The sequence below is a fragment of the Pleurodeles waltl genome, chromosome 3_1 (assembly GCF_031143425.1).
Source record: "Pleurodeles waltl isolate 20211129_DDA chromosome 3_1, aPleWal1.hap1.20221129, whole genome shotgun sequence".
In the NCBI taxonomy this organism is placed as follows: domain Eukaryota; kingdom Metazoa; phylum Chordata; class Amphibia; order Caudata; family Salamandridae; genus Pleurodeles; species Pleurodeles waltl.
The window spans coordinates 1,306,053,113-1,306,074,310 of NC_090440.1; the positions used below are offsets into that span (position 1 = coordinate 1,306,053,113).

At 44.7% G+C, this 21,198-nt stretch overlaps 1 protein-coding gene across 6 annotated transcripts in view; it reads left to right on the forward strand.

The window, feature by feature from the left end:
* MYLK (myosin light chain kinase) overlaps nt 1–21,198 on the forward strand; it is a 1,681,938-nt gene that overhangs the window by 800,674 nt on the left and 860,066 nt on the right. For all 6 annotated transcript variants that reach the window (XM_069224656.1, XM_069224654.1, XM_069224658.1 and 3 more), the window contains one exon: nt 6,601–6,735. In XM_069224656.1, the coding sequence (XP_069080757.1) occupies nt 6,601–6,735 (135 nt within the window). The remainder of the gene's footprint in view (nt 1–6,600; nt 6,736–21,198) is intronic.

A 21,198-nucleotide genomic window follows, 5' to 3' on the forward strand; every position in this document is an offset into this window, starting at 1 on the left:
ATTCTTCAGCCTGACAAAGCACCTCAAGGACCTCCCTCTCGTGATGAGGGGGAGCATCACTGATTTAAACCCTGAAGTGCCCAGGGCCGAGTGTCAATCAGTGACACTTCTTCACAGCGTACGGTGGGTTTAGCAACTCTCACTGACCCCATCCCACTCTGGAGTGAGGAAGGGACTGCTGACTGGTCAGCCATTGAGGGGAGTCAGCAGTCCCAACCTTCCTGAGATACCAGAGGTGGAACTGCAGCGAGTAAGTGTGTTTTTTGTTTTTTAAATATTCTGTGCGTGTTGTAAATATGAATATTTGGGAGTCAGTATTGTGATGGAAGTGTGTGTGTGTGTGTGCGCGCATGTGTGAAGGCATGAGTGTGTATGTGGGCAGCACATCCACCAAGCTCCCTGTCAAAATTACCATCTGACATTGGTGGCTTTGTCCCTAATCAGTTGGGGGGGTTGCAAAGAAAATCTTCATCTTGTTAGACTTGCTCAAGTTAGATGTGCATTATTTATACCTGTTACAAAAGAAAATATGTGTCAGAGAAAGTTAGTTGGCTTTAGGAGGGGGAGGCTATGCTTGTGTGGTGCTGGATGTGGAGTGGATGGAGGCATGCGAGTGATTGAAAATGTATGGTTTCAGTTTTCTCCAGAAGACCTTGAGGAATTAAATGCTGTGGGTGTCTGGGGTGATATTGCTCAGTAGTGGGGTACACAGCAATGTTATCTTACCTTTCCACTTGTTTCTGTTTCTTAGTTTAATTGATAGTAGTAGTGTCCTGTGATGTGAAGCCAGCAAAATGCTTTAAAAAAAAAAAATGTTATTGAACAGTTGCTCAGCATACATTGACAGGTTCAAACAACCAGTAACCTGACTGGCATTACAAGGGGAATAGCATAGCATGTTCTTGTCACCTCTTAAAGCCAAACAGTCCATAATGACATACATTTGTATAACAGTCACACTGGCATACAATTCAAAATGTGCTCTAAACACTTTCATGAACCTATCTATAGCAACCCCTGTTGTCCTCTGTATGCACTCCATTGGCCCGAAACCTTCCCTCACTTCTTCTGGCATCCCCAGCTCTGATAAATTACCTTCTCAGACCGTTGGCACAAGTCCAGGTCTGTCTTCCAGTCTGCCACTCTTAGAGGATGGTCTGTTCCCCAGGCCCAGGTATGTTCCTTTTTGCCACTCTGGCTGCCAACAACAACCATTTATTTTGGTATTTGTGCCACACTTCTTCCCCAGTTACACACGGAATATGCCACCTCGCCTCCAATAGCACATCAAGGCATGTGTCTCTGGTCATTACCTGTACTACTCCCCTGTGGTATTGTTGGATTTTAGGACAGATCCATAGTATGTGGAAGAAAGAGCCTACTTCGCCCCACCCCCTTATGCACAGGTCAGTTGTGCATCTTCCAAGATGGTGCATGAGTGGTCTGGAGAAATAGGATCTATGCAGTATCCTCAACTGTACCAAATGGAAACTGGCATGAATTGCTATTTCTCTGGGACTCTGGATTGCTTCCACCTAGTCATCATCTTCTATTAGCACCAAGTCTTCTTCCCAGGCCTCCCTCAGGGTCTTCAAGGGGTCGGGGAAGTTGTTCATTATTTTCCTATATGTCAGTGAGGTTGCTTTGTCTGTCATAGGATCCAGCAGTAGTCAATCCTCTAAGGGCATGTATCCTGGCAGCTCTTCCACCTCCAGGACATGTCTCTTTAGTACGTGCCCCACCGGCAGGTATCAAAACCTCTCAGTCTCTTCCAACTCATATTCTGCATGCTGCTCCTCGAAGGTAATCAGAGCTCAGCCCCTCCAGTTGTCCTCCTCGTAGTCAATGCCCAATAGCCCCCATTTGTGGAATCCCTTCAGGTTCCTTACTTCTTGCTGCAGATCACTGTCCCACAGCGGGGTTCTTTCCATTAGTCTGCCTTCTCATCCCAAACATCTGGTGGCTTTTCACCACTGTGAGAAAGTAGCCTCTTTCTAGCCTTGTTACCCCCACTTTTGGCCTGTTTGTGAGTGTATGTCAGGGTGTTTTCACTGTCTCACTGGGATCCTGCTAGCCAGGGCCCAGTGCTCATAGTGAAAACCCTATGTTGTCAGTATGTTTGTTATGTGTCACTGGGACCCTGCTAGTCAGGACCCCAGTGCTCATAGGTTTGTGGCCTATATGTATGTGTTCCCTGTGTGGTGCCTAACTGTCTCACTGAGGCTCTGCTAATCAGAACCTCAGTGGTTATGCTCTCTCATATCTTTCTAAATTGTCACTAACAGGCTAGTGACCAATTTTACCAATTTACATTGGCTTACTGGAACACCCTTATAATTCCCTAGTATATGGTACTGAGGTACCCAGGGTATTGGAGTTCCAGGAGATCCCTATGGGCTGCAGCAATTCTTTTGCCACCCATAGGGAGCTCTGACAATTCTTAAACAGGCCTGCCACTGCAGCCTGAGTGAAATAACGTCCACGTTATTTCACAGCCATTTTACACTGCACTTAAGTAACTTATAAGTCACCTATATGTCTAACCTTTACCTGGTAAAGGTTAGGTGCAAAGTTACTTAGTGTGAGGGCACCCTGGCACTAGCCAAGGTGCCCCCACATTGTTCAGAGCCAATTCCCTGAACTTTGTGAGTGCGGGGACACCATTACACGCGTGCACTACATATAGGTCACTACCTATATGTAGCTTCACAATGGTAACTCCGAATATGGCCATGTAACATGTCTATGATCATGGAATTGCCCCCTCTATGCCATCCTGGCATAGTTGGCACAATCCCATGATCCCAGTGGTCTGTAGCACAGACCCTAGTACTGCCAAACTGCCCTTCCTGGGGTTTCACTGCAGCTGCTGCTGCTGCCAACCCCTCAGACAGGCATCTGCCCTCCTGGGGTCCAGCCAGGCCTGGCCCAGGATGGCAGAACAAAGAACTTCCTCTGAGAGAGGGTGTGACACCCTCTCCCTTTGGAAAATGGTGTGAAGGCAGGAGAGGAGTAGCCTCCCCCAGCCTCTGGAAATGCTTTCTTGGGCACAGATGTGCCCAATTCTGCATAAGCCAGTCTACACCGGTTCAGGGGACCCCTTAGCCCTGCTCTGGCGCGAAACTGGACAAAGTAAAGGGGAGTGACCACTCCCCTGACCTGCACCTCCCCTGGGAGGTGTCCAGAGCTCCTCCAGTGTGCTCCAGACCTCTGCCATCTTGGAAACAGAGGTGCTGCTGGCACACTGGACTGCTCTGAGTGGCCAGTGCCACCAGGTGACGTCAGAGACTCCTTCTGATAGGCTCCTTCAGGTGTTGCTAGCCTATCCTCTCTCCTAGGTAGCCAAACCCTCTTTTCTGGCTATTTAGGGTCTCTGTCTCTGGGGAAACTTTAGATAACGAATGCAAGAGCTCATCCGAGTTCCTCTGCATCTCTCTCTTCACCTTCTGCCAAGGAATCGACTGCTGACCGCGCTGGAAGCCTGCAAAACTGCAACATAGTAGCAAAGACGACTACTGCAACTCTGTAACGCTGATCCTGCCGCCTTCTCGACTGTTTTCCTGGTGGTGCATGCTGTGGGGGTAGTCTGCCTCCTCTCTGCACTAGAAGCTCCGAAGAAATCTCCCGTGGGTCGACGGAATCTTCCCCCTGCAACCGCAGGCACCAAAAAGCTGCATTATCGGTCCCTTGGGTCTCCTCTCAGCACGACGAGCGAGGTCCCTCGAATCCAGCAACTCTGTCCAAGTGACCCCCACAGTCCAGTGACTCTTCAGTCCAAGTTTGGTGGAGGTAAGTCCTTGCCTCACCTCGCTAGACTGCATTGCTGGGAACTGCGACTTTTGCAGCTACTCCGGCCTCCGTGCACTTCCGGCGGAAATCCTTTGTGCACAGTCCAGCCTGGGTCCACGGCACTCTAACCTGCATTGCACGACCTCCTAAGTTGTTCTCCGGCGACGTGGGACTTCTTCGTGCGACTTCGGGTGAGCACCGTTTCACGCATCCTCGTAGTGCCTGTTTCTTGCACTTCTCCGGGTGCTACCTGCTGCTAAGAGGGCTTCTTGTCTTGCTCGACATCCCCTCTACCTCCTGGTCCAATTTGCGATCTTCTGGTCCCTCCTGGGCCACAGCAGCATCCAAAAACGCTAACCGCACGATTTGCAGCTAGCAAGGCTTGTTGGCGTTCTTTTGGCGGGAAAACACTTCTGCACGACTCTCCACGGCGAGAGGGATCCGTCCACAAAAGGGGAAGTCTCTAGCCCTTTTCGTTCCTGCAGAAACCTCAGCTTCTTCTGTCCAGTAGAAGCTTCTTTGCACCCACAGCTGGCATTTCCTGGGTATCTGCCCATCTCTGACTTGCTTGTGACTTTTGGACTTGGTCCCCTTGTTCTACAGGTTCCCAAGATTGGAAATCCATCGTTGTTGCATTGTTGGTTTGTGTCTTTCCTGCATTATTTCTCTAACACGACTTCTTTGTCCTTAGGGGAACTTTAGTGCACTTTGCACTCACTTTTCAGGGTCTTGGGGAGGGTTATTTTTCTAACTCTCACTATTTTCTAATAGTCCCAGCGACCCTCTACAAGGTCACATAGGTTTGGGGTCCCTTCTTGGTTCGCATTCCACTTTTGGAGTATATGGTTTGTGTTGCCCCTATCCCTATGTGTCCCCATTGCATCCTATTGTAACTATACATTGTTTGCACTGTTTTCTAAGACTATACTGCATATTTTTGCTATTGTGTATATATATCTTGTGTATATTTCCTATCCTCTCACTGAGGGTACACTCTAAGATACTTTGGCATATTGTCATAAAAATAAAGTACCTTTATTTTTAGCATAACTGTGTATTGTGTTTTCTTATGATATTGTGCATATGACACTGAGTGGTACTGTAGTAGCTTCACACGTCTCCTAGTTCAGCCTAAGCTGCTCTGCTAAGCTACCATTATCTATCAGCCTAAGCTGCTAGACACCCTATACACTAATAAGGGATAACTGGGCCTGGTGCAAGGTGCAAGTACCCCTTGGTACTCACTACAAGCCAGTCCAGCCTCCTACAACCACACCCAAACCACAGTCTGTGTGTGGGTTGGTAGCTTCCTTTCCTGCCCCTTTCAATATAACAGAGACATTGTGACCTAACACACTCCATCGCTTCGTGGACCTCTGAGTAACGAGGCTGAAATGTTTTCTCTCTTCGCGGAGTTCCACATAGCGGAACTTAGGTGGAACTCCACAAACTCTACCCAGGCCTAACTTATCAACCTTCTCTGATGCCTTTTAATTAGGCAGAATATGCAAGTGCCACATCCTTTTGTTTGCGAGCCTAGTATAGATTAATTAATGTCCACCCAATGCTCGCTCTTTGAAAAAAGTACTATCTCTTTTGTTGGCATTTTTTTTGTAGCACAAACTCGACCTGAAGGCATCAGCGCTTAACATGAACACCAGGTACATTCCACAACTTCACCTCCTTTCTTTTTTAACGCCTTTTTAAAGGGAAGAGAGATTGAGTGATTCTTTTCAGAATCACAGGATGTCGAGCCATCGCCATGACTCGAACCTAATTCCCAGTTCCTAGGATTGCAGCTCTGCCCATAGCGCCACGTCCTCCTACCCCCTCCCAACCAGTATCCTGCCTTCATCACTAGTTTTAGTCCTGCTGCACAGCAACTGTGCACTTTTACAGCTTGGCTACAAAATAATTGACAAGTCAATAGATCTCACATAGGAGAGGCCTATTGGCTTCGACAATGCTTTTTTTCGGAGAGCTGTTGATGAAGATGGAAACAGATGTTCTTAGCATTTCAGCGTGGACAGCGCCGCTTACTAATCCACATTGGGCACCTGAGTTCTTTGTGGGTCTCGTGGGCAGCAACGACTGCACTTCGACATTGGCCACCAGTGACCTTGGTGGGCCTCGGGCCTTTCAGAATAGTTTGGATTTATCAAGGTTCAGCCAGTGGATTGCAGTTTGGGAGATGGATGCGTAAGGGCACTATCATCTGGTTTTACCTATTTTTCAAAGAAAGAGTTTACAATGTTTGCATACCTCACTGGTGTGGGTGTGCGATATGGCAGCAGAGGTGCATTTCGGGTAAGACAATGAAGTTTCGTATGACCTTGAAGGGTTGTCAAGGGCTTTTTGGGTGATTTTGCCTCTTAAGTGTTTCAATTTTTTTATATTCAGATACCTATTTTACTTCGAGTTCACTCCTTGTTTTCATGTTGTTTGAAGCATGACTACAGTAGCTTTGTTGTTTCTCCCCCCTTTCTTTTATAAGTCGACAATAGAAACGCCAACTAGTGATAAGTATAAAATTTAGAAAACAGAATATGATAAGAATCCCCTACTCTGAGCTTCGGGCGGATAGTGGTCAATGAACTGTTAATAAATAGCCGCATATATTTGTGGATATTTTAAGCAATGCTCATCGGCATGGCCTGTGTATGGCAGCTCAAAATATAGCCCAAAGTTCATTTTAATAATTTTTTGCCCGTTCATAAAGTTACTCAGTATTGCATCTTAGATGTCTTAAATCACTGGCATTATACAAAGAGGAAGCTAACACTGCTGATGTCTACTCCGCTTGATTTCTAGGTCCCAAAGTCGAAGATGTTGCCCCTTATTTTTCCAGTACGATGAAGGGTTGTGTTGTGACTGAAGGGCAAAACTTTACACTGCAGTGTTCAATTGAAGGCACACCAGTGCCTGAAGTCTCCTGGATATTAAATGGTAAGCGAACCTCACACAAAGAACTCTTCCATTACCTTTATAGTAAATGTATTTATTATGCCACCTATTGTTCTACAGGTCTACCAACCCTTCATGGCCACCCTTGCATATTGTTTAATTATCCCTGTAATGCTAGGCCTACCAATTCCTCTGTTAGTGTGCCTTTAGCATCTCTCATTCAGTATCTCCACCAGTCCTGCTACTGGCATGCTGTCAGGCCCCTGTACTAGCATTCCCATTGGTCTTGCTCTTGTAGGGCCTCCTGATGCCTTTGTGAGCCTTCCTTACTGCTCTCAGCACACACCCTGATCACTCTATTAGAAGGCATGCTGAATCTTCTATTACTAGGTCTAATGAAAAAGCAGTTATATTGTAAAATGTTAATTAATCAAACAATAAAGTATTTACTTACTTAGTTATCATACCTTCCGACCCATTCAGTATCAACAAGTCTGTCAAGCTCTCTAAGGATCTTTCTATTGATTTTCCTGCTGAGCCCGCTAGTAACATGTTTATGGATACGTCTGTTCTCATGCCTTCTGATCATTTCAATACTATGCTTATCAATTTATCTGTTTAAATATCTACCATTCCCTCAATTAAAATGCCAAATGACCTCTCTTTTAGCGCTCCTTTAAATCTTTGATATCATGCCTATCAACTCTTTTATGACAATTTCCACAATTTGATTTAGTTTTGAGATATTTGTTATTTAAGTTCACATCTGCATATCGCCATTATTTTACTGATTCCTTTGTCACATTCGTACTTGTTTTATATTTACTATTGCTACCATTTTCTCACTATAGCACAATGTGAACTTCTTGAATCATTGAGCGGGATGCAAAAGGTGTGTGCAAATTGCACACTGACTGATTGCAACTTGCACATCATTTCATGATCTGAATGAAGTAGTAATCAGTCACATGGCAAAATATATATTCGAAAGAGGTCACAAAACTTCCTGCCTTTATGAATATTAATATAAAATACCACTCAATAAGTATGGAGTCCACCAACCTATATATATATATATTTTTTTTAATAAACAATTTTATTGTTTCATCACATTTCAATGAACACCAGTGCCTAATTTGAGCCGGTGGTTTCCGGTGAAGGGCACCAGCACTTATTTTTGAGGGCCGGCACTTATTTTAATGCCTCAAGCATTTACTGCAAGCAAAAGACACATATGGGAAAGACGGAGGAAGAGAAAAACGAAAAAGCGTCATAAAGGGAGAAAGAAAGCTGCAAGAGTGAGCTGTAGGGTCAGGGAGTGGCTGTAAATGGAGTGAAGAGGCCCGAAATGGCTTCAGGATTACGCTGCCTCCGTATTCCATGCTTGCACATTTAATTGCAACAGCCCTGAGTTTCAGAGGAGAGCTTTGGCCACCGGCATATTTTAATTTACAATTAGGCACTAACAACCACCACATCCAGCTGTTTCTAGTTGGCACTAAAAGATAAGGCAACATCATTGCAGACTCAGTAGCAATTCCATCTCCATCCCACCGAAGAAACATGGTATAAACATTACAGTGGTCCCAAACCAAGACAGTTCCACTACTTGCCCCCAAACTTAGCATGCTTTTTTGGACAGCCTCTGGCTTTATAAAGCTGTTTTTCTTCATGGGCACACCAATCTACCCCCCTATACCACTGAGACAGGGAGGGCGGATGAGAGGATTCACACTTGGTTAGCTATATTTCTTTTGTCCACCATGGTGCCCACTCCCAACAGCTCCTTCATAGATACCCTGAAGAAATTATTTCAGTGACAGATCCTCTGCCCACCCCAAGAACTCCGCCAGTTCTGCAGCAATGACCTTTCAATATTACATAATGACTCGATACATCCAGACCATGTGTTAGAAATCTGCAGGAGTAATCCGGTATCTAAAGTAGGCTGGGACGGGAAGTATGTGTGCTTTGTATAAGCGGTTGGGGGATAGATAAGCACCATGCAAATAATATACCTGTATAAGCCGCAGCTTGGAATAAATCGCAATAGTGCAAGGGGCCATTAGGGCATTTTGACAATCCTCCTCATCCAGTTGCCTCATCAACTCATCCCATTGGGCCCGCAGGTGTATCAGTGTATCAGGAGTATTGTGTATCAGTGTGTGTTAGATTTGAGAGATACCACCCATTGATTGTGCACCTGTCAGAAGTTTAGCCTCCAAGGCAAGGGGGTGAATTCCAGAAGCACTATATCAAGTGGAATGTGGGATTTTATTGTGTACCTCAATTGGCAATATTTATGAAACTGGGTGTGTGACAGGGCGTATGTAGCTTGAGGTTCCTGAAAGGAAAGCATCTGGAAACCAGACCAGACATCTCCCAACATGCGGATACCTATTTTATCCCATTGCTGAAACCCTTCCAGATCAGCTGTCTACCAGCCCTTATTTTCATGGCCTGGCACTTATTTTTCCACATCAGATATTTACCTAGCAAGAGAGGGGAAAACACATAAATCTGAAAGAAGGAGGAGGAGAAAGACAGAAAAACTGTCACAAAGGGAGAAAGCAGGAACATGCAAGATTGAGCTAAATGGCGCAAGGAGTGTCTGTTAGTGGATTAAAGAGCCAGGACGTAGATTTAAAAATACCAGCCTTGGTATAAGGATCATCAACGTTCAGTTGCATCCGCCATGGGTCTTGAGTAGAGCTTTGTGCACAGACAATCATTCTTTTGCAAATTAAGTACCCCCTCTACTGTTAGGTTAACATTACCTGCATGTCACATTTCTTTTTAAAAGCATCCTTTGTTCTTTAAGGGGCAGCTGCCATTGTTAAAAAAAAAAATGTTGACATCCATGGAGGACAACAGGAAGCATGCAGTAGTTGCCTGGGATACTGTCTGCTCTATCTTAGACCAACTGCCACGATTCTCAAGGGGTTGTTGCTCCACTGGGATTGTACCTCTTTGGCACTTGCTGTCCCAACCCTGGTTTTGGAAGCTGATCAATGGTTTATAACTGCAGTTGCAGTCGCACTGCATACAATTTTGACTTTCACATAGGAAGTGGAAGATGCTTCATGCGCTATCATATTTGCCATTTGTAATGGGTCACAGAAATCTTTTTATGGGTTGAAAAGATTTTCAGACCTGCAAAAGGGTTTTTGCACATTGCACAAAGGTATTTTGCAGTCACAACCCCTGTGATTCTTTGAATCACAAGATTTTCAACTAGAAAATATCTTTGTGCATCAGGCCCTAAGTTGCTGCAATCCCTTTTCAGCTAATCATTTCTCCCTCTTTTGAGACTATTTATGGTTGTACGCTTTACTACCATTTACCAACCTGTTTAAAAACTGCAATCACCCTTCTTTATGATTCAGTGGTGTTTAAGTTTAGAAAAAAGATTCAAATTTTCATATTTAAATTTACAGTCAAATAGACCCATAAAACCCATTTGTCTAAAAAGATAGTTGAAGCCCTCTGTCACCTTTATGTTGCAACCAAACCTCAATTGTTAAAAATTGCCTTTGTCCATTTTAAATGGCTTTGTCCTGTTCCGGGTGCTGACATTCTTACGTTCATGAAACATCTCCCACCCAACAAGATGGTAGAGCCAGTTAAGCAATTGATTTCGCCTGTGATGTGTGCGTTCGAACTTTGATTCCCAGCAAATCCAACTCAGCCTTTCACCCTTCTGAGGTCTGTAAACTGAGTATAGGTAAAGTGTGTGAAGATACCTCCTATTTATAGCGCCTTTCAGCAGAAGCGTACCGTGTGCTACATAGGAAGTTATTATTTTTACAGTTTAAAGAGGGCCAGGCTATTGTCTGCAGGCACATTAGATTTATATGTAAGTAGCTGAGCCAAATGTAGATGCTGGACTTCCTCATGGTACGGAGAGTACACATTTTAGGTGATGTGTAAGGATTACTCCATGTTTGTTCTGAACCAGTGATTCCCAACCTGGGGTCTGAGCAACCCCGAGGGTCCGCAAAGCCTTCTCAGGGGGTCCGTGACTGCTTAGAAAATGAAATAATATTAACAGATTAATAAAGTATTTATAAATAGAGTGGCTAAATGTAGAACTGAAAATGTTAAGACCTACTGTAAATTTCAAGGACTTTGAAATTGGAGTCTAAAAATTAAGTTAGACTCCTCAGGTTAATTCGCAGTAGCAGTGCAGTTGCATCAAACAGAATATAGTATGGACGGGGTGTGGCTTCAATTGAATATAGAAAAGCTCCAATCTTCAAATTAATTTTTTTAAATTTATGTTTGCAAAATAAATAATATGTGTTATCAATTGTGTCTGTGTTTGATGAATGATTGTTTCTGTATTTTGTTTTGTGTTTCAAATCATCGACAATGTATAGGCCAGGGTCCTCAGCTTCTGGTTATGACTCAGTGGGGGGGGGTCCCTGGATTCCAATAATGATTCAGTGGGAGTCCCTGGGTTTCAGTAATGATGAAGTGGGGGTCCACAGAAGTCAAGAGGTTGGGAACCACTGTTCTGAAGGCTATGCTGAGCACATGGGTGTTTAACCCCTTTTCTGAATCATATTATGTTGTCTTTAACTGAATATCAGTAGTACAAGACAATATTTAAAACAAGCATTTTCAAAGCAACAGGTCTCACATTTGCTCGGGTTAGCGCTATTAGCGTTGTAAAGAAAAAAAAAACGCAGCGCGATCACAGTATGTAAAATGCAGTGCGATCGTGCTGCGTGGAAAATAAACAGATAAAGTAGTCCGGACCCCAGGCTGAAAACATCGAGCCTCAAATGTTTTTAGTAGTTTACCGGTGCTGTGTAGGTGGGCTAAACACCGGAAAAGGCATGACGTACGCATACCTTTCGCAAATGAAAGCAGGCGGATTTTAAAAGGCAAGCCCACAAACCAATGTAAGTGACTGACGTGAAATGGGCGTGGTTTGAAGCCCAAATAGAGAATACAGAAAGGACGGAGCGCGTTGCGCTCACCCATAATGAGTTAAGAATCCCAATTGTTCATCACAACTTGAACAATGATCTACTGATTTTAAAAAGACGACCTTGGAGGCATCACGTTTCTCCTCGACTACTGACTACGAAGGAAGTTGCGCTGATGCTTTCAGTTGTGATGTCCTGTTTGAACTGCTGTAATAGCATCTGCAAAGGACTCCCCACTGCAATTCTCAAGATGTCATCATAATCCTAAGAGCCTAACGGTCATATTCAACCTCTATTGTAATGAATAGGTTATGCATGATTTTAAATTTCTTCCCTGGTTACCTATCAAAGGTCCTTTGCATAATCTTCAATTTCCCGTCCTGCGTTCACCTGAGAGAATATCTTGCCAAACTATGTCAGTCACACAAACGGACCCAATGTCTTTCTCTGCTTCTCCTCACTGTGTACTTCTAGATAGAAGACATTCTGATGAGGTCACAAGCTCTATTGTCTTAGACTCCCTGAATCAAGTTTTTTATGATGTTTGGTGGTGGCTCTAACATAGGTTTCACTGAAAGGGTCTCAAGGGGTAGCAATTGCTACCTTTGCTTTGTTCCTTGTTATGGTTCCTGCTGCCCCAGGCTCTGAAGTGACAAAAGCAGCACCAATAAATAGAAACTGGGAAACTTTTTCAGTACAAAACATGTTTTCAGCTTCCATCTAGTTCTTTGAAAACATCAACTGGCTGATGCTGAGCTCATTGGAGGCCATGAACAGTTGCAGCTTGCAACTGTTACTATTTGGCCGAATCTGCTGGTATGTCACATGGCAGTCCACCTTCAAGGTTTCCCAGGCCTCCCAGGCCCCAGACACCGCTGCCTCCTTCGGATGTTGTTCAGGCCATTGTTAACTGGGTGCAGCATCAAACACCTCCTGCCATGTTAAGTGAAACGGACGTAGAGTGTTTTAGAATTGGCAGTATCCTCAGTAATACGGGTAAGAAGATGCATTTGATCTTTATTGCTGCCAGCTTGGCCAGGATAGCCGCTCAGCGCAGATAGTTTGCTGAAAGAAACGGTGGGATGAATGAGGAGCTCTCTGCTGCTGGCTGATGGACAAGTGGGTAAGCATGAACCCCATGAGCTGATGGAGACGCTGACGGCTTTCCGGAATTAGCTCTGCATGCCTGCTGTGCAAATATAGTTTCAAATAGCTGAAATAACTGTATATATTGCTCTAATAGCTTTTATAGCTGTAATAACTGAACTGAAAATGTGTTTGCTTACCTTAGTATCAAGAGTTGTTTATTGCCCACAGTATATTCTTCAGAAGGATTTCACTATTGAGCTTGTGATGTTTTTGATACATATATAGTATGTTGAAGTGAGTTTAATGTGTTATATAGAGTTTTCCTTGCCAAATGCATTAAGCATGTAGATCTAGCTCTGTTGTTTGCAATGTTTTGAATGCATGAGCAATTCTGCCGATGGTATGTTTCTGTAGCTTATGTGTTACATACATGATGCATTCTGCAGGGAGGTCTGATTTTTAGTACGTAATGCATCACATGTATGATACATTCTGAAGAGGTGTCTGATTATTTAACTTGTAATGTGTTATGTAAACATGAGACATACTGCAGGGAGGGCAGGCTCTAGCATGTAGCATGTTGCAAGCAAGATGCATTATGCATTGGTGTTTGGTTCATGCACCTTCTAGCGCTCCCTGCACAGGGATCAGGCTGAATGGAGATTAGGCTGTCCTTGCCATTCTGCTACCTGTGAGCTATCCCATTAATAATCCCATATGAAAGTGTATCTAGCTGTGCAGTAGGACGCTGTGTGCAGGGTTGTCTGTTCCTGCAGCTGCCCATACTTTCGCTAAAGATCCAAAGGCATTGGAAGTCATTTTTCAAGAGCAACTCCAGCTGCACTGAAATGAGACTTAGGAGCATGGGTTTCCAGATAATGGTTAAGGAGGATATTGAGTGGTGTGTTCCAAAAATGTTCATTGTATGCAGCAACATCATTTGTAATGTGTTTCAATGTCAGTATCAGTAGGGCTCACATTTACGTCAGGAATTGTGGTAACCAAATCGTACTATCGGCCCAAAAAAGCTGTGCTCATCTCAGAGATCAGCCCTGAAAGGTAACACTGAAAGCGAACGAGCAGCATAGTCTAGCATATAGGCGGTCATTCTGACCGCGGCAGTCGGCGGTCGCTGCCCGCCAAGCGGTTCCCGCCGAAAGACCGCGGCGGCCATTCTGGCTTTCCCGCTGGGCCGGCGGGCGACCGCCAGAAGACCGTCGGCCAGCCCAGCGGGAAAGCCCCTTCAACAATGAAGCCGGCTCGGAATGGAGCCGGCGGAGTTACAGGGGTGCGACGGGTGCAGTGGCACCCGTCGCGATTTTCACTGTCTGCAAAGCAGACAGTGAAAATCTTTGTGGGGCCCTGTTAGGGGGCCCACGGCACCCGTTCCCGCCATCCTGGTTCTGGCGGTGGACACCGCCAGAAACAGGCTGGCGGGAAGGCGGTCGGAATCCCCATGGCGGTGCTGCAAGTAGCACCGCCATGGCGGATACCCTGGGCCAGCGGGAAACCCTTTTCTGACCGCGGCTTTACCGCTGCGGTCAGAATCGCCCAGGAAGCACCGCCAGCCTGTTGGCGGTGCTTCCGCCGCCCTCCGCCATGGCGGTCATGGACCGCCAGGGTCAGAATGACCCCCATAGTCTGTTGTGCCCTCCCCTGGCACAGATGGAATAGCCTAAGGCGGAAATCAGGAAACATATGACAAGCACATCTGAAAGGACTTTAGGGTGGGGACTTTTTCAGGTCTATGTGTTGCAGAGCCTAGACATATTGCTATGTCTGCCTCCACCTCGGCCCTTCCGTCTATTAATGTCTACCTGCATAACAAGAGCTATCTCAGTGGTCCTGTAGTCTGAGGCCATCCCTGGGCACAGTTTGAATGCCTGTAGACTTTTGGTTTCAGTGGGGATGTGAGAATCAAGCAGGGCTGCAGGACTCAGGAGCAACAGTTCACAAATTTTGGAGATAGCCCCACTACCTCACTCCACGTAGAAGAAGAGGGTATGAGACATGCTTAATTTGTGAAAAAAGAGTGCTGGTGCCTAGAGTTCTGCTCAGAAGCCAGCAGCCGATGGACCTAAATGTCCGTGCATGAATACCAAGGCTAGTAGTCTTTAAATTACTACTAGACATTCCCTACCCCTTTACCTCGAAGTTGCTGGTTTCTGCTTTTTGTTTGAGATGGTTTTGCTCTCTTTTTTCTTCCTTCGTCTTTTGGATCTGTATGTTTTTCCCTGTCTTGTACTTGGTAAAAATCTGATAGGGGAAAAATAAGTGCTGATCCGCAAATATAAGTGTTGATGTACCCGACCCGCAACCACCAGCTCAAATTAAGCACTTGTCTGATGGGTACAAGGAGTAAGTTCTTCACACAACTTTTCAACTAAAATTTGCAGAAACTCTTTGCATGAATGTGTCATAGACTGCAACCAATTAGGATGTTACCCAGTTGTAGGTGACATTGCACCAGGGTAAAAGGATTGACTTGGAGCAAGACTTGATACCACCACAGTGAGGACTGTGCAAATTGCTATTTTCATTACTAGAAATCCAAATGTATATCTGTGCACACCATAACATTCCAATACTTGTGTACATTTCTATTTGCTAGACAAATCTCATGTAAAAGGTCAATATGCTTGGCAGACACAGAAGACGTTGGGTTAATTTTTTTATGGAAAGATTTACGAAAATTCAATTTACCATTGTTTTCACCAACTGAGCCCAACAGTGGGGGCTGTTGCCTTTCACTCCTGATGTCTCAAAGCCTGGCCTTCTATGGATCCTAAGCAGTAGTGCCTAGTACCCCTTCAGTACTTGACTCTCAGTGGTAGCGTGGGTCAAGCAGTCCAAAGCTTCTTGGGGCAGGGGAGGTAAACAGAGGGGGAGTGAAACCTCAAAATATGTTCAGCCACAGTAATAAATGATTGTCCAGTCAAATAATTGATTTTTGAAAAAAGGAGTATTTATATATTAACACAAAGTAAAACACAGCATTCACAAACAATACACACAGTCCCTGAGGTCAGAGTTCTAGTGTTGTATAGGCTGGTTCTTGATTCCACTCCTTTCGCACTAGCAGTAGTGGTAATTCTCCATCCACTATAGGCAACATTCAGGTTAAGCCTCGCTAATAGTCCAAGACTCAGGAGTTGCCCTCTGATTCTTTATTAAAGTCGAAGTGTTCCAGAGCTGAAGCACCTTGTGACAGTTAAGTTCGCCCAGGGCTGTCTTGCCCATAAATCAGACTTGCCTGCATCAGCTGAGTGACCGGAGTCTCCAAGTCTGCCCCCTTTGTCATTGCTGAAACTGCATTGGCTGTTTCCAGTAAGTTCCTCACAAGTGGCCCAAGAGGGACAGCTTTTGAGTGTCCTTGAGTTCCTCACACACGTCCTGCTGAGGCAGTGGCTGTGGGGTCTTCAAAGCTCCTCCAATGCTGGTTAGTTTCTTAAGATCGACCCCACAGGATGGGTTCACAGGATGGAGTGGCTCCGGGGCTCCTGGTGCTGGCCTTCAGACACTGCTTGGGCCTGCTCTGATTACCACGGTGGCCTCCTTCTCACAACAGCAATGTTGACCAGACTACGCTTCTTTCCTGGTCCCTATGACCATCCTGGCCTCTGGGGTCATTGCTCTTACTCTTACACAGGCAACGGCCCAATCTGCACAGCAACCTGACGTAGAGGGTAGCTGACTCCACTCTGTGCATAGGCTATAGCCTGATCAGCATTGCACAGTCTTTTTGCTGGCCCCATCTGGCACACAGGGTGGTAGCAAATTTCAAACCTGCAAACTGGCAATGACCAAATTGGTACAGCAACATTAGTAGCTCACTCCACTGCATCCCTCCCCTGGCATACGGGGATCACCGACTTTACCCTGCACACGGGCAACAGCCTGTTTGGTACTGAAGCTGTCTCCTCACACCTCACAGCAGGGATCAATGATAAGGTTCCCCCACTGGACGTCTCTCTCTTCAACTCTCTTCTCTTTCTTACAGGGCACATTGGTAGGCACTGGTGGTCCACTTCAGACACAAGTGGTCTTGGAGTTACTGGGTGATGTGCCCTGACCCAGCTGTGAGACTGGAAGATGTTGGCTGATAGTCTTGGTTACAGGCAGAAGTCTTGCAGAACTTCACCTCCTCCCACAGCCTGAGTGCCTGCTTGACAGTTGGCAATTTTGGGCACCTTGAGGTCCCCTTCCCACAGTCCATTTCCAGACACTAAATATGATTTAGAATGTGAGGGGCATATTTATGAGAGCTTTGCTTCATACTTGCACCACACAATGTGGTATATGTGTGACCCAAATCTCTAATTTAGATTCTTGAGGCCACGCAAGGTCACTTTGCATGGCCGTGAATGGCTTCAAAAATCTGCAGTAATGCAACACAGCGCAAATATCTTTATTGCATTTCTCTGCACAGGGAGGCTTTCCATGGGCATTGCATGAATGTTCCCATACAACTCCCATGGTTTGTGACGCATTTCCAGATTTACCAAACCTGGTGAGCCTGGTAATGCGCCAAACATACGCCTCCGCAGGAGAGGCGTAACAAGGAGAACTATCTTTATCTCTTTTCATTACTTCCTCTTTCGATGTGTGCTACATTTTTCAACAAACATAAATAGAGGAATATGGCTCTTAGGATTGTTTTATGCAGGAAGGTGCCCATTCCTGCAGAAAACAATCCTACCATGCAATTCAGGCACCACTGCACCATGATGCAAGGGTACCTGTGTTTGTGCTAGGCAGACCATTGTGTGGCAGTGCAGTGGAAAAGAATAGGAATGCTCCATATGCCTTAAATACAGAGCATTCCTGACCTTTCCCTGTGACGCAGGGGTCTGCTTCCTTTTGAAGTGTTTTCTTCTCTGTTTTGTCCCCCAGGTAGCAGTCTGCCACAGCAGCAGTGACTCAAAATCTGATAGCTAACACAGGCCATGGAAGTGACTAGAGGTTCACACTGGGATGTCAGCCACATTAAAATGTATCTCAAAATGTTACCCCAGGAACTGAGCCCACCTCTTTAAAATTTTCTTCAGCCCCATCTCCTTCCTGAGATGTGCTCAGGCACGTTCCTAGTGACCTCCCTCTGAATCAAAGAGCAAACTTTGAAGTGTACTGAGGGGCCTGGCTTCCACCTTCCTCCAGTCTGTCCCACCCAGCTCACAAGAATGCAGCAATCCACAGATCTGTCCAGGGAGGATTCGTCTACCTCCTCATGTTCCTCAAGTTAACCCTGGGTTTCCCATAATAGAACCAAGTATCTTACATTTATTCTACCATTCAAAGGCCTATATACACCCAGTATATGTATATACCATACACACACTGTTGAGCACGGCATCATTCCTGTATTGTACCATTCACAGGTACATATACACCCATCAGGTGTATAACATATGCACTGCAGAGCCTTACACACCAAACTGATGTAGCCCAAGGGTGCATTCTGCATATAACAGCCTGTAGGCCTCACTACAGTGAAGCAGGTAAAAAAAGACCTGTTCACTCCTACTAATCACTGCATGGTGCCACCACCACGCTCGTTGTGCTTAACTCCTGGCAGAGGCAGAAGCTTTTCACCACTATGAAGGCAGTGCTCTTTGCACCCCTTCCAGTCCAACTAGACCGCAATCAATTAGGAAGCCCTATGTCATAGTGCACATGCATGATCCGTGCTCACCCATGACAACAAAAATCAGCACCAGGGATCCAGACATCATTACAGTTGGGGCACTCAGGGCAGGGGTATGTGCTCATCACCATGTGTGGGACTTTTCCATAGTAAAAAAAAAGTTATTACATTTTACATGAATCGTACTAAGATTTTATAACAATGTTTTGAAATATTCTTAAGCGAAGTCCTACAATTTGACATACCTGTATTAAGAAAAGCCATGGAAGCCATACTATCCAACGAAATGTACCTACATGTTTGAGGGTGTCAAGCTCTAGAGCCATTTTTCCGTCTTTTCCATCTAATTGTTGCCTTCTTTGTTATCAACGACGAACCAATGTTGCTCGTTCGACACAATCGCACAAAGATGATACAACTTACTTTAGGATAATGTTCGCTTTTTATTTGTAAGTGGTTAAATCACTATAACTCCCCTAAACCCCCCCCCCCCCCCCCCTGCAACATAAGCGAATAAGATTTGGACCTTTATAAGGAGTAGTTTCAAGAGGGGAGTTGATTAAAAAATTTGTCCCGGTGCTGCTTTTGAAAGTGTATGCAATTGTTTCCCTTTTTGGCTCTAACCTCTTTTAAGACAACAGAGAGAACGGATCCCCCAGTGTGTAATCAAGTAAATCAAAGCAACAGCTGTTCATTAAAATACCCACTATCCAGTCCTAAAAAAAAAATCCCATCTTTGTCCATGGTTCCCTACTCACAGCATGACGCTGGCGAGTGGTTTCGGTAGGATCTCAAGAGGACTTTTCCCCACATGAAGTGCTTTCCAGGGCAGAGAGTAAAAGAAATGGTATAGCCAACCCCCTGTGTAAACCCGCGTCTCTGCTCGCCGATTCCAACAGAGTACTGATTTACAAAATCCCTATGAGAAGCTGGGGGCGGGGGGTGTAACTTAAGTGAATCCATGTTGCCGAGAAGTTTGTGTATCACCATCCAATTAGATCAATATCCTAAAATGAGGTATGCACACTCACAGCTCTCACACTGCAGCACTTTCTGTATGTTGCGCCAGCCGAAGGCATGGGGCCGCATTAAGGAAAGGTCAGCATAATGTATGCCAGTGCATTAAGTTGTCGCGCATATCTCAGCAGCACGTTTTTTGTGCCATCCAATATTGTGGGTAATGGAGATTGGCATTCTATTTTTTCGTGCATGCAGCATATTTTTTTCGCAAGTGTGCAAAACGTATTACCACTAATTTATAAATTTGATTATTCTAGATATGTATTAGAGCCGCACTGCATTACAGGTCGCACTAATGCAGTTAACACAGGTGCTAATATAGTTTGGGTATGTCCAAATACATTTCTGTTTGGGCTGCTACATTTTATGCACATTATTAATTTGAATATGCACTGCATATGAAAAAAATACTTATGTTTGTGGTACTAGATGTGGGGCTGACCCTTGTCAAATGTTTGCACATTTCCATGTCAAGGTCCCTGATGCACGATGCGGAAGTCATATAGGTGCTGGATTTATAAACATGCCAAAGCATCTGCTGAGTCCTGAAAGGGTGGAGATTAAAATCAAAATCATTGAAAATATGGAGAAAGGGGCAGAAGAAAGTGAGAAAACAGGGTGAAGGACATAACAAGAGAAAGACAGAAAGTAAATAGAGAGAGGGAGAGCTGAAAATAGAATGGGAAAAGAGGGAAAGGGAAAACAGCATCGGAGAGGAAGGTCGAAAAGGAAAAGTCAAACATAAGGGCAGATACTGATAGGAGCAGGATACAGGAGAGGATCTGTTTTGTGGCCAGGGATGCCGACGTTTGAACTGGGCAACCAAGTTCCAGTCTCTACGTCGACTCAACATAATGCGATTCTGGCCTAATCTCTTATTCTCCTCGTGCCTAAGAAATGTATGTGTGCTTGTGTAATAAAACTGATGCTCGTGTAAAGCACTCCAATACCTCTTGATCGAGCCTGTGCTATGTAAAATTTCAAAACAAAGATTAACAGAAGGATAGGTTAGGGGAAACCTGTGACTCTCCCCTCCAGGCCGCAGACTTCAATTTAGATCCACCAACCCAATGAAAACGTTTTTCTTTTTCTTTTTAGGGGCAATATTTGCCCTGTTTACCCTCATATGCTCCTTAGGATCAGGGAATGCTTCCACCTTCCCATTGTAATCTGTCACTTTTTTTAGGATTTAGGTTTAAGTGTCTGGAATCTTGTAATGGTCACCTGAGCAAAAACATTCAATTGCTGCCATCCTTTCAATTTGCTCAAGTCTTTCGAGTATCCTGTAATCATTCACTGAACAACGGAAAAAACTCTCCCACTTACTTCCAATGGAATGTATATATTTTTAAAATGTATTATCCTCTGAGGATTCAAGTCTTAAAATCCTCACAGGTTCAGCAAATTAACAATGAATATACCTCTATAAATAACCATTTAAACCTCACAAGACAACTATTTTAACACTAATTTCTCAGTAACTTTTGAACGGACTTACTTCAAACCATGTACATGCTCTTCTGTGAGTAAAGTTTTATTTTAATACAAAGTTTGGTGAAAATCTCTTCAGCAGTTTTTGCTAAGTTAGTTAGTACATTTTCCTAAGGTAGTTAACTGGTAGTTGTTCATTATTTGACCCCTCCCCCTATTCCCTCACACATCTACCCCGATGCATGTGACTGAAGCTTGGCAAGCCACTAATGCTACTTGATATGAACATTTCATTTCATGCAGGATCATTGAACAACAACAATGTTTTAATCAAAGCAAAAATAGGCTTTTCATCGGAAGTTAGATCTAAACGTACCTACACAGTCA